The sequence below is a fragment of the Hydra viridissima genome, unplaced genomic scaffold, assembly GCF_058129835.1.
Source record: "Hydra viridissima isolate aposymbiotic clone 2 unplaced genomic scaffold, HvirCarnegie_v1 scaffold_4, whole genome shotgun sequence".
NCBI lineage: Eukaryota > Metazoa > Cnidaria > Hydrozoa > Anthoathecata > Hydridae > Hydra > Hydra viridissima.
In genome coordinates, this window is record NW_028324303.1 from 5,479,653 (window position 1) to 5,495,006 (window position 15,354).

Consider the following 15,354-nt stretch of genomic DNA (forward strand, 5'->3'; position numbering starts at 1 on the left):
TTTTGAAAAATTTGAAAAAGTTGATTTTTGAAAAATTTGAAAAAGTTGATTTTTGAAAAATTTGAAAAAAAAAGAAAAAATTCAGCCACTATATATATTCAATTTAGTTATTGCACTTACCTTTTTGTAAATGCAATAATTAAAATTCATTTACTTTCAGCTTTTGACTGTTGTTGCATACCAAATAATTGGTACAGTGCAAAATTATTGATAGTAAATTTAAGGTTTAACAATTAACATTATATATATTAACCACAAACTTGTTTTTCATTATACTTAGTCTTTGAATAGTGCAATAAAATATGTTCCATGGAGATGAAGAACAGCACGTTGAAAAAGATTCAGGACCTGGATTTGTTGGGATAAAGTTCTGCCAAGAATGGTGTGTTTAATTTTTTTTTTAGTGAAAATAAAAACTTTTTAATGTGAAATTTCTGAATAATTTTCTTTTACCCTCTGATATTTATAAAGTTTTTTCAAAAGCTCAGAAACTTAAGTGTAAAAAAAGTAGAATTAGCCTCTAGCTTATTTGCTGTTGTCAATCATCAACTTTTTTCTACCATCTATCATGCATTTTTTAGGATATTTATCAAGAAATTCAAGTTTTTAAAATTTTAAAAATTATATCAATTTTGTTACTTATTAAATCTTAAAATCAGATTTACATTTTTACTTTTATTTACTTGGTTTCTTTCATATCATTTGTTTACGACCTTTGCTTCTGAAAACTCTTCTCAATTTGCTTCTAAAAACTCTTCTCAATTTAAAGTGGCATCTATTAGCACAAATTTAGCACTTGTTTCACTTGGTGACCATATTTTGAATGCATAATTAGTTATGGTTAAATTCAATTCTATGCTGTGAACTTTGATTTATATTTTTAATTAAAAGCAATTAAATTGACAACAATTGGAATCCGCTAGTGTACTGTATCTAGAGTAGTTTTTAAAGAATCTACAATAATCAAATAAATTAATTGATTCAAAAATTTATCAATATTTCATTTGTTTTCACTAAAAAAATGCATAAGAAAGATGCCCAGTTTGTACTCACATTTGTTATGGTTCAACCTTTTTGGTAGGTTACAGTTATTGACACAATGTTAAGGTGCATTTGTTGGCACTGATGTTTTTGAATAAGTGGGTATAGTTGCCAGTTTTCAAGAATATATATATGGTCTGAAATCTGAAAAAATTGAAAATAAAACAGAAAATTAATTTTTTTTTTTAACTATGGATTAATTATCATTTAATGTCATATAAAAAAAACTGTCATCCTAATTAATGAACTGTTTTGTAACTTGCATCTATTTACCTATCATTCCAATAGGCAAAACTATCTATTCTTCAACTTGCCATTTATGAATTGATACTTTATGTAAACTCTGGCATAGGATACCAATCAGATGGCAATGTACAAACAATTTCAAGGAGACTTTTAAAGAGAGTTACATCCATTTCAAGAATTCTAACTATCTGTTCTTCTTTGCAAAAAAATTTAAGGTTTTACATGCAAAAAATTTATTTTTAGCAGATAAGCTACTAAAAGTGAAAAAAAGATGAATTTGATTTTGTCTAAAATTGACATTTTTTCTCTTTTTTCAGCATTTAAACCATTTGTATTTTGTATTTGCTCGCTTTTTATTTACATTCTTTTACTCCTTCATAAAATTTTGTAATCATCTTGGTAAAAAAAAAACAAAAACAAAATAAAATTGTTGCTTTTTAAATTTTTTGTATGAAAGTTCTTTGTTATATTGTAAAAAGAAATGAGTTAAATTTAAATGAAACTACTTTAGCAATAACATGCTGTATCCTAAAGAAGATAAAGAAAGAAAAATACTGAATTACAGTGTAAGTAATATTTGTTATACTTATGTATGTATGTATGTATGTATGTATGTATGTATGTATGTATGTATGTATGTATGTATGTATGTATGTATGTATGTATGTATGTATGTATGTATGTATGTATGTATGTATGTATGTATGTATGTATGTAGGGTATCCCAAAAAACTTTTTAAAAATGAATTTAAAGTCTTACCTTTCAGAAAGTTTGTTTGTGATCATATGATGCTATTTTATAATTAATTCATAAATCTGATTGGTTTGAATTTAAATTTCATAATTTAAGATGCTTTAGAGAAGCTCAAATTTCTATAACATCTTCAAAATGGCATGAAATGTACTAATTTTGTTTATGGTATTAACATATTTTGTTTATGGTATCTCTAATAAATTGTTCAATATATGTTTAACAAAATGGGAATAAATAAGTATGTAGAATCTACTAAATTATTTAAATATAAGCTTACCTATACTTGTATAGCAGACCTAAATTTTATAAAAACATCAAAATCAACACAATTAGTTTTATATCAGATCATACCATTTTCTCTTAATAAGTTTTATAATAGATCATACCATTTTCTAAGTTTTATATCAGATCATACCATTTTCTCTTAATAATAATAAAAAAAATAATATGCACAAATAAAAGCTGTAAGTGTAACTTAATTTTGTTTTTCCTAATTTTTGTGTAGTTTTAAAGCCAAAATTTTAATCAGTGTGCTATGATAATCCAATCTACATTTCTACAGCACTTTCACAGTTGCAATCAACAGTTATTGATTTTGCCTTAAGATTTGCAGCAGATATCATTTCTGAACTTCATCTTTTGTAATTATGGCAATGAATGTCTGGATCAATGCTCTGCCATGCTCTGCATAATTGTTTACACAAGCCAAGTTCTTTACAAAATCTTTGGCCTTCTTGAATGATAGGTTTTCAGGCCATTATTCAATGGGAACACCTAGGAAGCCATCATCAAGACCTGTAGTGTGAAAGAAAGTCATTTCTGCAAATCTTTGAGACAGTGACTTTAATAAATTTTTCACCTCAATCAGACTTGGCTGAAATCACCATGATTGAATGTAAACAGAAATAGCATGACTGCATGAATGTAAAGACAAATTGCAAATCTCTTAAGTCTCTTAAGTAAGTTCAAGTACAGTTTCATGTCATCATAAAGCTTCAGCGAGTAAAAGATAGATTATGGATTAAAGGATAAAGTATGATTAAAGGATAAACTATGATTAAAAGATATAAAGTATGATTAAAGGATAAACTATGGTTAAAGGATAAAGTTCACAGCAGAGAATTGAATTTAACCATAACTAATCATGCATTCAAAATATGGTCACCAAGTTAAACAAGTTTATGTGCTGCTAGGGATAGAACTCTCAGTTTTTTTGACACACTGATCAATGGAGTCTGACATGCTTATGGTTTATGGTGGTTTAATTTGGCCCATTTGTTATGGAGTTTTTTAAAGATGATAATATCTGGCCAGTAGAAAGCCATCCTAGGCAGACGCTAAAGGGATCTGCCAATGTCACCTCAAACATATGTTGCTGGCAAACCATCTACAGCAAGTTCTGCCTGATGACTTGAGAAGAAGCATGCTTCATTCATTCTGACTATGTTACAGGGTTTAGTATCAAAGCATCTACCAATGATGAGTGTCTCCAATAATCAAAAACCAAATCAGCAGTAACTTTACCTGTAGCAGAAATTTTAGTCAAATTATCAGAATTGAAAGTTGGTCAAACTTGTGGCTAATGTTACTAGTGTCATTAAGTAGACGTTTTCTATCCCAATGTACTAATGAGTTGAACATAAACCTACTTTGTTAACTACAAAAGCAAACCTGCATTTTTGTCAAGCAAATCATTTTTTTTTTAAAAAAAAAAAAAAATCTACTAGATTATGTATAAATAACAACAGAGTGATAAAGAGTAGTATTACGTAAATAAGAAAGACATTCTGAATAACAATCAAATCATAAAGATGATTAAAAATGTTTATGGCATAAAAATTATGTCATAAAGATGATTAAAGATGTTTATGGCAAACAAGCTGGACTAATGTGGAATTACTCTAGAAGCATTGACAAAGATTTACAAAATCAAAAACTGTATTCTGAAAAACTTGATAAACTCTTTGAGACCAGCCATGCTAATGCCTATCAAATGATATCTAATGAAGAGAACTACAAACTTTTAATGTTGCAGCAAAATCTTGAATTAGCAGCATTGTTTGTGTAGACACTTTTTTTATGATTTGATTGTTATTCAAAATGTCTTTCTTATTTATGTTATGCTACTCTTTATCACTCAGTTATTATCTATAAATAATCTAGTAGATCTATGATGATTTATGCTTTAAACCAAACTTAAATATGGATTGTAAATTATATCAAACACTTACCAAGTTTTATTCCTACTACAGCTGTCATCCAAATCTATGATTAGTTATTCTAATTTTTAATGTCTGTAAGCATGACTTTTAGTAACTACATGGTCACATGATATGAAGCATTAGTATAATTACTGTAAAAATAATCAATTGATTTTACAAAGCAACATGGACATGATGCTGTATAAATTTAAAGATTTTCAGAGAACTTCTAAATAATCTTTAAACATTCTGATCTTCTTAAATTAGAATCAAATAATCACTTATAACCTTTTTGGAGGGTGAGACTGTCTTTTCCAAAAAATTTTTTGGTTATTTTTGGCAAAACCTTATGAATTAAATAGATGTAAGATTGTAAATTAGTGAGTTAAAAATCTAAAATTTTTGTTTTTATTTACAATAATTATACAAGTATAAACAATAGGTCGGACATAAAAATATTAGTATTTACTTAATGTTATATTGTAAATGATTTATTTTGTTAACAACAAAGTGAAATAAAAGTAATTAAACAATACTAAGAAATTAATTTTTAATCGCATGCCCTTGGTTTTTCACTACAGCTTTGCACCTATTTGGCATGGAATTAATCAGATTTTGATAACATTTTAAAGGAATGTTTTTTCAAGCATTCCAGACAATATTCCATAATTTTTGCTGTTTTTTGGTTTTTCACTATCAACAGCCTCTGTTAGATCTGTCTGAAGGTTTTCGATTTGACTGAGATCAGGTGACTATGCAGGCCAATCCATAACTACAATCCTATTCTCTACAAACCAACTTTTCACTCTGCAACTAGTATGCTTTGGATCATTATCCTGCATGCAAACCCATTTGAGTGGCATATCATCCTCTGCATAGGGTAACATGATGTTTTGTAATTCAATTGATACAGTAACTCCATCGATCTTATAGATTGGTCCTACACCATAATAAGAAAAACAACCCCAAATATTTATTTTTGTTCTTCTATGTTTAACAGTTTTTAGAGTGTATTCTGGTTTGTACAAAGAATTAGGTGGCCTCCTTACATATCCTACACATATTTGACCCAAATAAAACAATTTTGCTCTCATCAGACCACAAAATATTACACCATCTTGACGCAGGAAAATTTCATGGCTTTTTTTCAAAAAGGAAACTTTTCTTGACTTCTGGCAACTAATTTACATTTTACTAACCACCTACATAATGTTCTTAAACAAATGCTTAAATTTGAATTTTTAGTATGATGGGAAGCTATAAAAGGATCAGCAACAGCAGTATGTTTTATTAATCTGTCTTCAAGCTCAGTAATTTTTCTTTTTTAGTCTCTTTTTTCACCTATATTTTTTCATTTTAAAGCATTTCTAATCATTTGAGAACAACCTAATATCTCATGAATAAATGCATGTTTTTCCTTCTTGTTATAATCTTGTAATAAGATGTCTTTTTTCAGCACTGCAATCCATTGTTCAACTCAAAATTTCTATTTAAAAAACAAATTTATTCAATTATTTTATATATTTCATTAAATTAATACTAAAATTAATCTTACCTTTAATATTACCAAAAACAGCTGATATAAATATATTAATGAGAAACAACATGTTATTTTAACCAAGAAATCTAAATATGTTCATGGACTTCCCCAAAGTAAATTAAATATTGTTACCTACATTTTTTGCTTCCATTTCATTATTCAATGTTTGTGCTTTACCTAAATTTACTAATTTGTGTTTAAATTTAAATACACACACACACACACACACACACACACACACACACACACACACACACACATACATACACTTAACTGCAAAATTAATAAACCACTTATAAATTCCAATTATTATCATTTTTGTAATTGATAAATCCGGGCAATACATAATATTTTTCCATTTATTTGGAAAAATATTATGTATTGCCCGGATTTATCAATTACAAAAATGATAATAATGTTTATTGTTATGCCTTTTGTTGATTTAATTCCGTTTCCCTTATTTAATTTCAAAATTATAGCAGCTTTTCATAAGTAGCATGTTTTGCTGTAATTAAACTTCATTTCTAAAAGAAAAGTATGTATTTGTTTTAAATTGTTTTAACAGTAGAAAAGATAACTGTCATTTGAGCAATACATCTGTTTGCAATGCAGCATTCTAGATAAAATTTAAGTCGTGATAAATGTGTTGCAATTGTTACTTTTTTTTTAAGAATTAACAAAATCGCGAACTTGATAGAAGATTTAGAGTGTCTCATACAACAGTCGATAGGGTTCTACAAAGGTTTGTAGAGACCAATGATCACACTAAAAGACTTGGCCAAAGCTACCAATGTTGTGGCGGACCAATTTTTAATTCTTTGAACACTGAGAGAATGGTTCACTACTGCAGCAAGTCTCCAAATACAACTTGATGAGGTTCATGCAACTGCTGTTAGTCAAGATACCATAAGAAGAAGACTCCATAATTTACATTTATGACCTCGGCCACCAGCTACTGGTCCCAGATTTCTGTAGGCCACCAAAGAAACAGACTGGCTTTTGCAAGGAGGCATATGAATTGGGAAATACATGATTGGGGACAGGTCTTATTTATAGATGAGTCAAGGTTTTGCCTTGTAAGTTCTGATCGCAACCCAAGAGTGTACAGAAGACCAAATGAAAGATATCTCGCTGGTAACGTTCAAAAAACCACTTTATAAGGAGGTGGCTCATTGATGGTATGGGACTGAATATCTTTAACAACTCACACACAGCTTTTTGTTGTTGATGGTGGATGTCTGACTTCTCAACGATGCAGAGCAGACATTTTAGAACCTTTTGTGGTACCTTTTGCACCATATATTGATGGCGTGTTAGAAGCCAACATCCACCACCTAACAGCCTAGATGAGTTGCGACAAAGTCTTATCTGCATGTTGGAAGATTCCTCTCAAGAGATAATTAGATCTCTAATTAAAAGTATTCCATGGTGCTTTCAGACTGTAATAACATTAGGCTAGTTATTGATATGTGAAAAATGTATCAATTTAAGCTGTATTAGTGTGCATAACAATGAACCATATTTTTGGTGTTTTTTTTTTTTCACCATCCTTAGAGTCAATTTTGTTATCATCAAAGTGCTCATGTGTTCTACTCTTAATATGTTTGTCAAAATATATGATAATATTTAAGACAATTAAAATAAATCAAAATGTATAAGTGGTGCGTTAATTTTGCGGTTAAGTGCATATATATGTGTGTGTGTGTATATATATATGTGTGTGTGTATATATGTGTGTGTGTATATATATATATATATATATATATATATATACATACACACACACACATACACTCGGTTTTTAGTGTAGAAATTGCACCTACCAAGAACGTGCACAGAATTCTTGCATTTATGTTAACATGATTGTTCATGATGTCAAGTAAGAAAATCCTCAAATATTGTTTTAATTAATGCTAAAAGTTTTATAAAAGAAATACTGCAAACCTGTTCTCTATGTATTGGATATTGAAATTCATTTTATTTTTAAGTGTACAACTTTCATATGAATTAAGATTGTCTTTAATTTTTATTTTAGTGAATTATCACAGATTATTGGAGATGTTGTTACAGATCCCACTCTTCCTAAAACAACTGATCATCCATGTCCTAAGTATTTTTATTCAGAAAAATCTTTTTGTTTTAAATTTATAGCACTTTTTGTCTAACTTAAAATTAAATTTATAGCAGGTATGCACAAACAAAACTGACCAAATTTCCATGAAGGTATTGCATCAACTTAATTTGTTTTTTTATTCTTCAACAGGTGTGGCCACAATGAAGCTGTGTTCTTTCAATCACAGTCAAATAAAGCTGATGTAAATGTTTTAATTTTATTCTTCTTTTTAAATTTCTTAAGGATTCTATGTTGTTAAAATCGGCTTTATTATTAATTTGTAGCACATGCGTCTATACTATGTATGCTGTGGGATGAGCTGCCAGCATAAATGGTCTGAATAAGAAAACTGGAAGTAGAATTGCATGTTATCATCATGTCATATTGATAAATGAGAAGAAAATAAAGAAATTATTTTTTTATAGTCCTGGATAACAATAATGGGCTGAGTAGCAGTCAATTAAAAAATGCTATAATGAATGAAATCAACAGTTGTTTACAAATAAAAAAGGTCATTTAAAACATACCTTAATGTTGATTTTTTTAAAAAAGAATATGTTGTTTCATTTTAATTTCATTATTTACTTTTAATTTCAACAAAATAAATAAATGAATTGCAGTGTAAGAACTTGTAATTACTAAACTCTGTTGAATTATTTGCAAATTAGTAAATTAAGTACTATGTAATGGTGCTTTAAAATGTAATTAGTTGGATATTATATTTAAGTAGAAGTTATAAAGCATAAATATGTAAACATTTGTTGCTGTTGTTTTATTAGCTAAATAATAAAAAATGGGGAAAAATTATTATTGTGAATTTTGTGAACGCAGTTTTGCTGATATACTATCAATTCGAAAAAAGCATATTCAATCAACTCAACATCAAAGAATGCGTAAACTTCACTATGACTCATATAAAGGTTTGTTAGGTTATTAAAAGAACTTTAGATTGGTTGTGGTTTTAGTCTGGTTTCCATTTCTCAGAAAATTGTGTGAAAAGAAGTTGTGTGAAAAAAGTTGTTTGAAAAAAAGTTGTGAGAAATTGTACTTTGAGAGGTTATTAGAAAGAATTTTACTTTTCTTTTTTTTTTTTTTTTTTTTTTTTTTTTTATGTTTTAATTTTGTTTCTATTGTTAATACTGTGATATTAATTTTTAGTTTAATGTTATTTTTATTTAATATTAACATTGCTTTGTATTGCTCTTTTTTAATTTTTTGTTTATTTGTTCTTTAAATATTTTAGATGCTGCATCAATATTAAATATTAAATATTTTAGATGCTGCATCAATATTAAATGAAGAATCACAAAAAAACCCTTGTAATCGTTTTTTCCAGACTGGTATTTTTTTATGTTTATACATATTAAATATTGTTTTAAAATTTAGATAAAAAAAAGACGAAGATTTAAGTGAACTAGAAAATAATTTTTTCAGGGCATTGTGATTTTGGGGAGCATTGTCGGTTCTCTCATAAAGACATTACCTTCCTACAGCAGCAAGTTGAGCAAGGTAAAGAAATTTCCAAAAATTGGTATGTTTCAACAACAAAAATGATTTTAATGTGAATATTTTTTTGAAAATATTTTTAGAACGTGAGAAAACAAAACAAATTAATTGGGAAGAAATTGAAAAGTGGTTGGAAAAATGGAAGAAAAAGTTTCAACCTAAAGATCAATTACTAGAGACATATCATCTTCCACTTGGTTTTCCTCCCCCCAACCAACTTCCACCATCGTTGCAACCACCAATTGAAAGTATAAATTTAAAAAGAGTAGATTGGGGACAATGACTATTAACAATGCAGATAATTTATTTTGAAACTCTTTATAAATTTTTTATGTTAAAAAAAGTATATTCAACTTTGTTTTTTTTGTTGATTACATATCATTAAATTTGAGAAAAATTTGTGAATTTAAATGAAATAAATTTAAGTTCAAATAACAAAATGTTATGACAAATTTAAAAAAGTTCAGAAGAAACACGCGGGATTTATGAAATTGTTAATCCAAATAAAAAATCAAGTAGATGAACATATAGGCATTAGAAGAAGAATTTTTTTCTCTTATTACAATACCCATTTATCCCATTTTTAAATGGATCTAGAATTTGCCTACTATTTCATTTAAAAAAAAAATAATTTTTTTTTGAATTTTTAAAATGTCCTTTTTTATTAAAGTTTAAAAATAATTTTGTTTTTGGAAGTCTGAGGCTGTAACAATTTTTTTTGAAAATCTTAGCAGTGGGAATAACTTATTAGTGTGAACTACTACAGCCTTATTTGATATGTTGAGGTCAGTAAATTTTATTTACAATCAATGATTTTATAAATTTAAAAAATAATGCAATCTTTATTGTTGCTATTAGACATTAAAAAAAAACATCAGGTTTGGATTGTTTAAATTTCTGAATTGTTGTTTCTGAAATGTTTTCTTTGATTTTATCTATTTTTTTTTTATAGCTCTGATGAGTTGTTAGAATGTTGCTATCAAAAAGCAGTTTTACCTCAGACAGGAGGTCTGAAGGATTACGCACCAGATGGTAGTGTGCAGCAACAAGAGTCTTTAAAAATTGCCTTGCAACAATATCATAATGTTTTACATGAGCAGAGGATATGTAGAAAGTAATTTTTTTTTTTTTTTTTGCTTTAAAGTTATTCACTTTAAGATAACAGAATATTTTATGCTTAACCTGTCATCATCAGTTGAATAATAAATAAAATAACAGATACTTATGGCATAATATATTTAAATATACATAATTCTTGATATGGTCTAACATGGTTAAATATGCATAACTAATATGTTTAGTAGTTATCATATTGGTTAGAATATTAGCAAAGTAAAGTACTTTAACATTAATAATCTTGATAAAAAAATACCTATCATTTCATTGTTTAGAATGAATCTTACAGTTGCAAGTTGGGATAGCAGTCGTAATGTTGCTGTTGTGGAAACTATCAAAGTATTTATTGAAAAAAACGTTTTTTGAGAAATTTAAAAAGCCATTGAGAGTCTTTACTGCTGCTGTTCATCTGTAATATTTGTATCTAGGGCAATAGTTTCCGGAAACAAGGCTGGCAAACTAAAGAAGGAATTTTATTTAATGCTGAAGAAACGCTGTTTTTAGTTGACCAGGTCAGGTGTTCAAGTTTAAGTAAGACTTTTATATTGTAAAATGATGGTGCTTGTGTTTACACCTTGTTGATACCAAAACGTTACAATTTTTTTTTTAACATAGCATTTTTTTTTTTTTTTTTTTTTTGTTTTTTTAAGGGTGTACTTGAACTCAAGCAAAATGAAATTCCTTTGTCACTTCAAGCTGTAAGAAACATAATTTTATTTAGCAATCTTTAGAACATATCAGTTTAGGCTTCTAAATTTAGAACTACAAAATGGTAACTTTAAAATGGTAACTTTAATTTGTAGGATTTTTTATTATAAAGATTTTAAAGTTATTAAAACTCTTACTTCAATTCTGTTTTAAACATGTACGCATGGGGACAAATTTATGATTAGTATTAAATATGTTTAAAAATATTATTAAATAGTCTATTAATAATTTCTCTAAAAGAAGGTGTTTATTTTAAATTGTTTTTAAAGATTTAAAAAAGTGTTCTTTAAAATTCTTAAATATACATAAATATTCTAAAATATTTTTTTATACTCTTAAGTTTCTTAAAAATTCTTAAATATTCTTTACAAGCCATAAATAATATGCACCCTAACAAGTTATAATTGATCTACAATATAACAGGCCATTAATGATCTGCATCTTAAGGTAAAAATTGATCAAATTATTGCACTAAGATTTTACCAATTTATATCAAAATCTTTTTTTATAATGCTGACTCCACATAAAATGCACATTTTTAAACTCAAGGTTTTTAAAGTTGTCCACACATTCTGATATTTGCAATATCCAAATAAAAAGGGTTTTGAGGGAATGCTGTATCTGGCCAACATTCAACGTACTGACATAATATTATATTTCTTACAGGTATTTATGCTTATTCTTCCCACATTACCATCTTTTGAGTATTATCAGGTATTCTTCTGCTTCTTCATTCTACAGATCAGCGCTCAGAGTATGTGATACCCCTATTTTTTTCTAATATATTTTTTTAAAATTTCATTTAGGCATATGCTTATCTTTGCAGGCTGGGTTTTATTGTTCGAAGATATCGTACCATGTAAGTACCTTATTAAGATTTATTCATGAATGTTTTCAAAAAGTTTCCATGAAAATTTATTTGCAGTTTTTTTTTTTTTCCCTTTCTCGTGGATTGTTAGACAACTCAAAAAAGTTAAATTATTTTAATACCTAATTTTATCTTTAGAATATTGTAATGAAGTTGTTTATTTACGAAAGAAAAAAAAATTCATTCCGATATTCATTGTCATAAAGATTCTAAGATTATTTTTTTTATCCTTAGTGTTGATTGCATCAGTTTATAGTTTTCAACAAAGAACTTTTTTTACATTTGGATCGTCGCTTGTTTTCAAATTATTTCTTTAATGGCTATAATAAATTTTAAAATTCCTCTTGTGAAAAATTAGAGCTAACTCTCTCGATGATTGTCCTTGGGGAAGAAACCCACCGTCTCCAAAACAGCTTTACGAAGAACTTGTTACTGAAGATTTGCAACAGCTGAAAAACGGTTATATGCAAAGCCTGTGGACAGATGACAGTATTCAGCCCCTAATAAAACCATGCGAAGCAAAAAGCACAGGTAAGTTGATTAAACTATTCTTGATTTTTAAATTGCTTCTCGATTGTATTTGTTGTATTTATTGCTGTTGTTAATAATAAATCTATTGCTATCTTAATTATCAGTTAAGAAAGTAATCATGTCTGAAAACCATTGTAAAAATGAATCTTTAAACGATTTGCAAAGTTTCTTTTAGCTGTTTACTTAAAAATTTAGTTACTGTGAGTTTCAGAAGCCCTCGTTTTATGCACTATTAAGATCGCAATTCATTCCATATCTTTGATCTATTCTGCGAACCGTAGAACAATCTCTTATATCCTGAGCACTAGCTGCCATACCTCGCTTGCAAATAATATAAATAATATCTTGTTTCCATTTTAAAAGTTTTTCTTGTGCTTAAAAAAAGCACTTAGCGGAAAACACAATGACTTAGTATTCTACCTTTTTTTTTACTTAGATGCTCATTATTTTGTTGTATAGCTTAGGTTTCTTGAGCATACTTAGTTATGTTATATCATACATTAAAAATTGCTTTGTAAAAGCAACAGAGGTTTAAACATTCTTTATATTGATGACTCGTTGTTTTATTTAGCTGCCATTCTCTCTAAGATAAAAGTGATTGAAACTTTGCGGTTGACAGATGCTTCGAAGAACTTTTCTGAAGATACTAACTTTAAACTTCACTTCGACGTGTTCAACTCGAAAGAAAAGAAAAAGTCTGAACTTCTAATTCCTTCCTTTAGAATCGTTGTTTGCAAGTATGCCTTTTCTTTTTCTTTTCTTTTGTTAACGTCAGCGAATTTCTAGCTGTGCGTAAGTAGTTTTATTTTTAATTTACTTTACAAGTCACAAAACTTAAAAGGAAAAAATTACTTAAAAAGAAAAATGTTTTTGGATTTTCACAGGTTTAAATCAAAAGAGTGCATTTGTATTTGATAATTCAAAACAATATTATGTTCAGCGTAGATTTCACTCATTTTATTGCAGATTTTTTGGTTGTTTTTTTCCGCTCTTTTGTAAAGAATCCGTTTTTGACAGTTTGAACTTCACTGACGATAACTATTATAAAATTTGTTTTTTTGTAATAGGAACGATATAATTTCATTTAATTTTTTTCTTTCTCTCAATTTTTTTAGATATGATGACCCTCCTCCATCTTTAAAAGAAATATCAGCTTTAACAAGTCAATCAAATGGCGTCCCCATAAAACTTGCCGTTATAAAGCACGGTACTGTTACATTTTACGGTTGTTTTGGGGTTAACCTTCCAACTTTAGTCACCGTTTGAGAAGGACAGTTTTTGTTCTTCTAATTCCTGAAACAACTGTTTGTGATGAAGACGTGTCTGTGATTGGTTTTTGTTTTTTTCTGTTTGAAGAATTTATAAACATGTAGACAAATTTATAAATTAATGATGTCATCAAAATGCCGACTGCACTAGTAGAACAGTTTAGTCGGCCCAGTATAACTTGTATTTGTAAGTTAAATATCGTTCAACTGAGATAAAAAATAAAATTTGTATTTAGAAGCTAAATTTCGTTTAACAGAAATAAAAATGATTTTTTTATTGTTTGTTTCTGGATAATAATTTGAACTTCCGACCGAAAAAAGTTTTTTCGATGGATCTTGCTTCAGGGGCGTGTGGCCCTTGACAAAAGGACGAAAACTCGTCTAGAGCCCTTTCAATAAGTTAAACTTGGATCATAAAAAATATCCATTTATCTTAATGGCCTCTTGCTAAATCATATTGATTACAGTACATGTGGCAGTTTTGGTTCGTGTTTAGTCGCTTTTTCATTTCAAGCTTCATAGCTATGCTGTGGTAAAATAAATTGCTGACTTTAAAAATCTTCCGTTTAATTTAAAAAGTTTATGCTCTAAAAATTCTAATTTTAGTAATCAATAGTCTTTATTTTTGATTCTATGACGTATTTCGATTGCTCAATTCTGAGTAGTAGCTTTGCATCATTTGTAAAATTAAATTCTTGATAAAAACACATTCAAAGTCCATTTCCTACAAAACATGGACTTTAAAAGTTTTAAAAATAAGCTATGCGTACTAAATACCATGGATACAAACAGAGACAAAATTCTGGCTCGTTTTTCAAAAACATACAAATTTGTTATCGTTACGCGGAAGATTTGTTAAAACTCGTTATACTTCAGTAATTTAGTAGTTTTTAAATGTAAGGGAAAAAAAGTGAGTAGATTGTAAAAAGGTCTAGTGTTTAATGATCTGGCTCAAGTGAAATCCGAATTTAACTGAAAAGAAAAAACGTTTTTCCTGAAGTTGGATAAAGGATGGCAAAAGGAGTTTCAGGCGTTTTACAGTAGTTTCAACATTTCGTTGAAGTTCCCTATACAATCCTTAACAAGGAAATAACATGTATAACATAAAGAAAATTTCATAACAAGCGTTTCATTTAACTTTCATAACAAACGCATTTTTCAAAAGAACATTGCATTTCCTTGTTAAGGATTGTTTCAAAGATACTTGTAGTGGGTATCGTGTAAATCATTAAAAATTTTGAAAGTGAGATTATCATAAATGGATCTTCACCGCAATAAAAGCAGTTTTTTTGTTGAATGTTGAAGTAGCGACTTTAACATTCAGTGACCAAAAAATTTTTATTAAGGGAAACTCTCTTTAACTAAGAGACCAAGTTAACTTTTCGATTGACTATAAATTCTATTGAGAGTATAAAGAGCTCAAAAAATATCGAGGGATCAGATCAGAGCTTTATTTTTGGAG

At 28.1% G+C, this 15,354-nt stretch overlaps 3 protein-coding genes across 4 annotated transcripts; all 3 read left to right on the forward strand.

The window, feature by feature from the left end:
* Positions 1–240: 240 nt before the first annotated feature.
* On the forward strand, positions 241–8,309 carry LOC145183602 (DNA-directed RNA polymerase II subunit RPB9-like). The gene is made up of 6 exons (XM_090084273.1): positions 241–382; positions 1,799–1,853; positions 7,588–7,661; positions 7,818–7,892; positions 8,046–8,097; positions 8,180–8,309. Exons 1-6 carry the CDS (start codon positions 303–305, stop codon positions 8,237–8,239), a joined length of 396 nt encoding a protein of 131 aa, XP_089940399.1. The 5' UTR covers positions 241–302; the 3' UTR covers positions 8,240–8,309.
* Positions 8,310–8,571: 262 nt separating this feature from the next.
* On the forward strand, positions 8,572–9,754 carry LOC149889530 (zinc finger matrin-type protein 5-like). Its single transcript, XM_090084272.1, has 4 exons — positions 8,572–8,815; positions 9,173–9,235; positions 9,330–9,404; positions 9,485–9,754. The coding sequence occupies exons 1-4, from the start codon at positions 8,689–8,691 to the stop codon at positions 9,682–9,684; spliced, it is 465 nt and encodes a 154-aa protein (XP_089940398.1). The 5' UTR covers positions 8,572–8,688; the 3' UTR covers positions 9,685–9,754.
* LOC145183600 (tRNA-splicing endonuclease subunit Sen54-like) lies at positions 9,596–14,168 on the forward strand. Of its 2 annotated transcripts, XM_090084269.1 has the most exons (11): positions 9,596–9,649; positions 10,133–10,186; positions 10,354–10,515; positions 10,793–10,856; positions 10,946–11,029; positions 11,168–11,215; positions 11,892–11,939; positions 12,032–12,084; positions 12,452–12,624; positions 13,196–13,361; positions 13,740–14,168. In XM_090084269.1, the coding sequence occupies exons 2-11, from the start codon at positions 10,179–10,181 to the stop codon at positions 13,888–13,890; spliced, it is 957 nt and encodes a 318-aa protein (XP_089940395.1). In that variant the 5' UTR covers positions 9,596–9,649; positions 10,133–10,178; the 3' UTR covers positions 13,891–14,168. The 2 variants fall into 2 exon arrangements, with proteins under 2 accessions (XP_089940395.1, XP_089940397.1); XM_090084271.1 differs by lacking the exons at positions 9,596–9,649; positions 10,133–10,186; positions 10,354–10,515; positions 10,793–10,856 and having other exon boundaries at positions 11,003–11,048.
* The last annotated feature ends 1,186 nt before the right edge of the window (positions 14,169–15,354 follow it).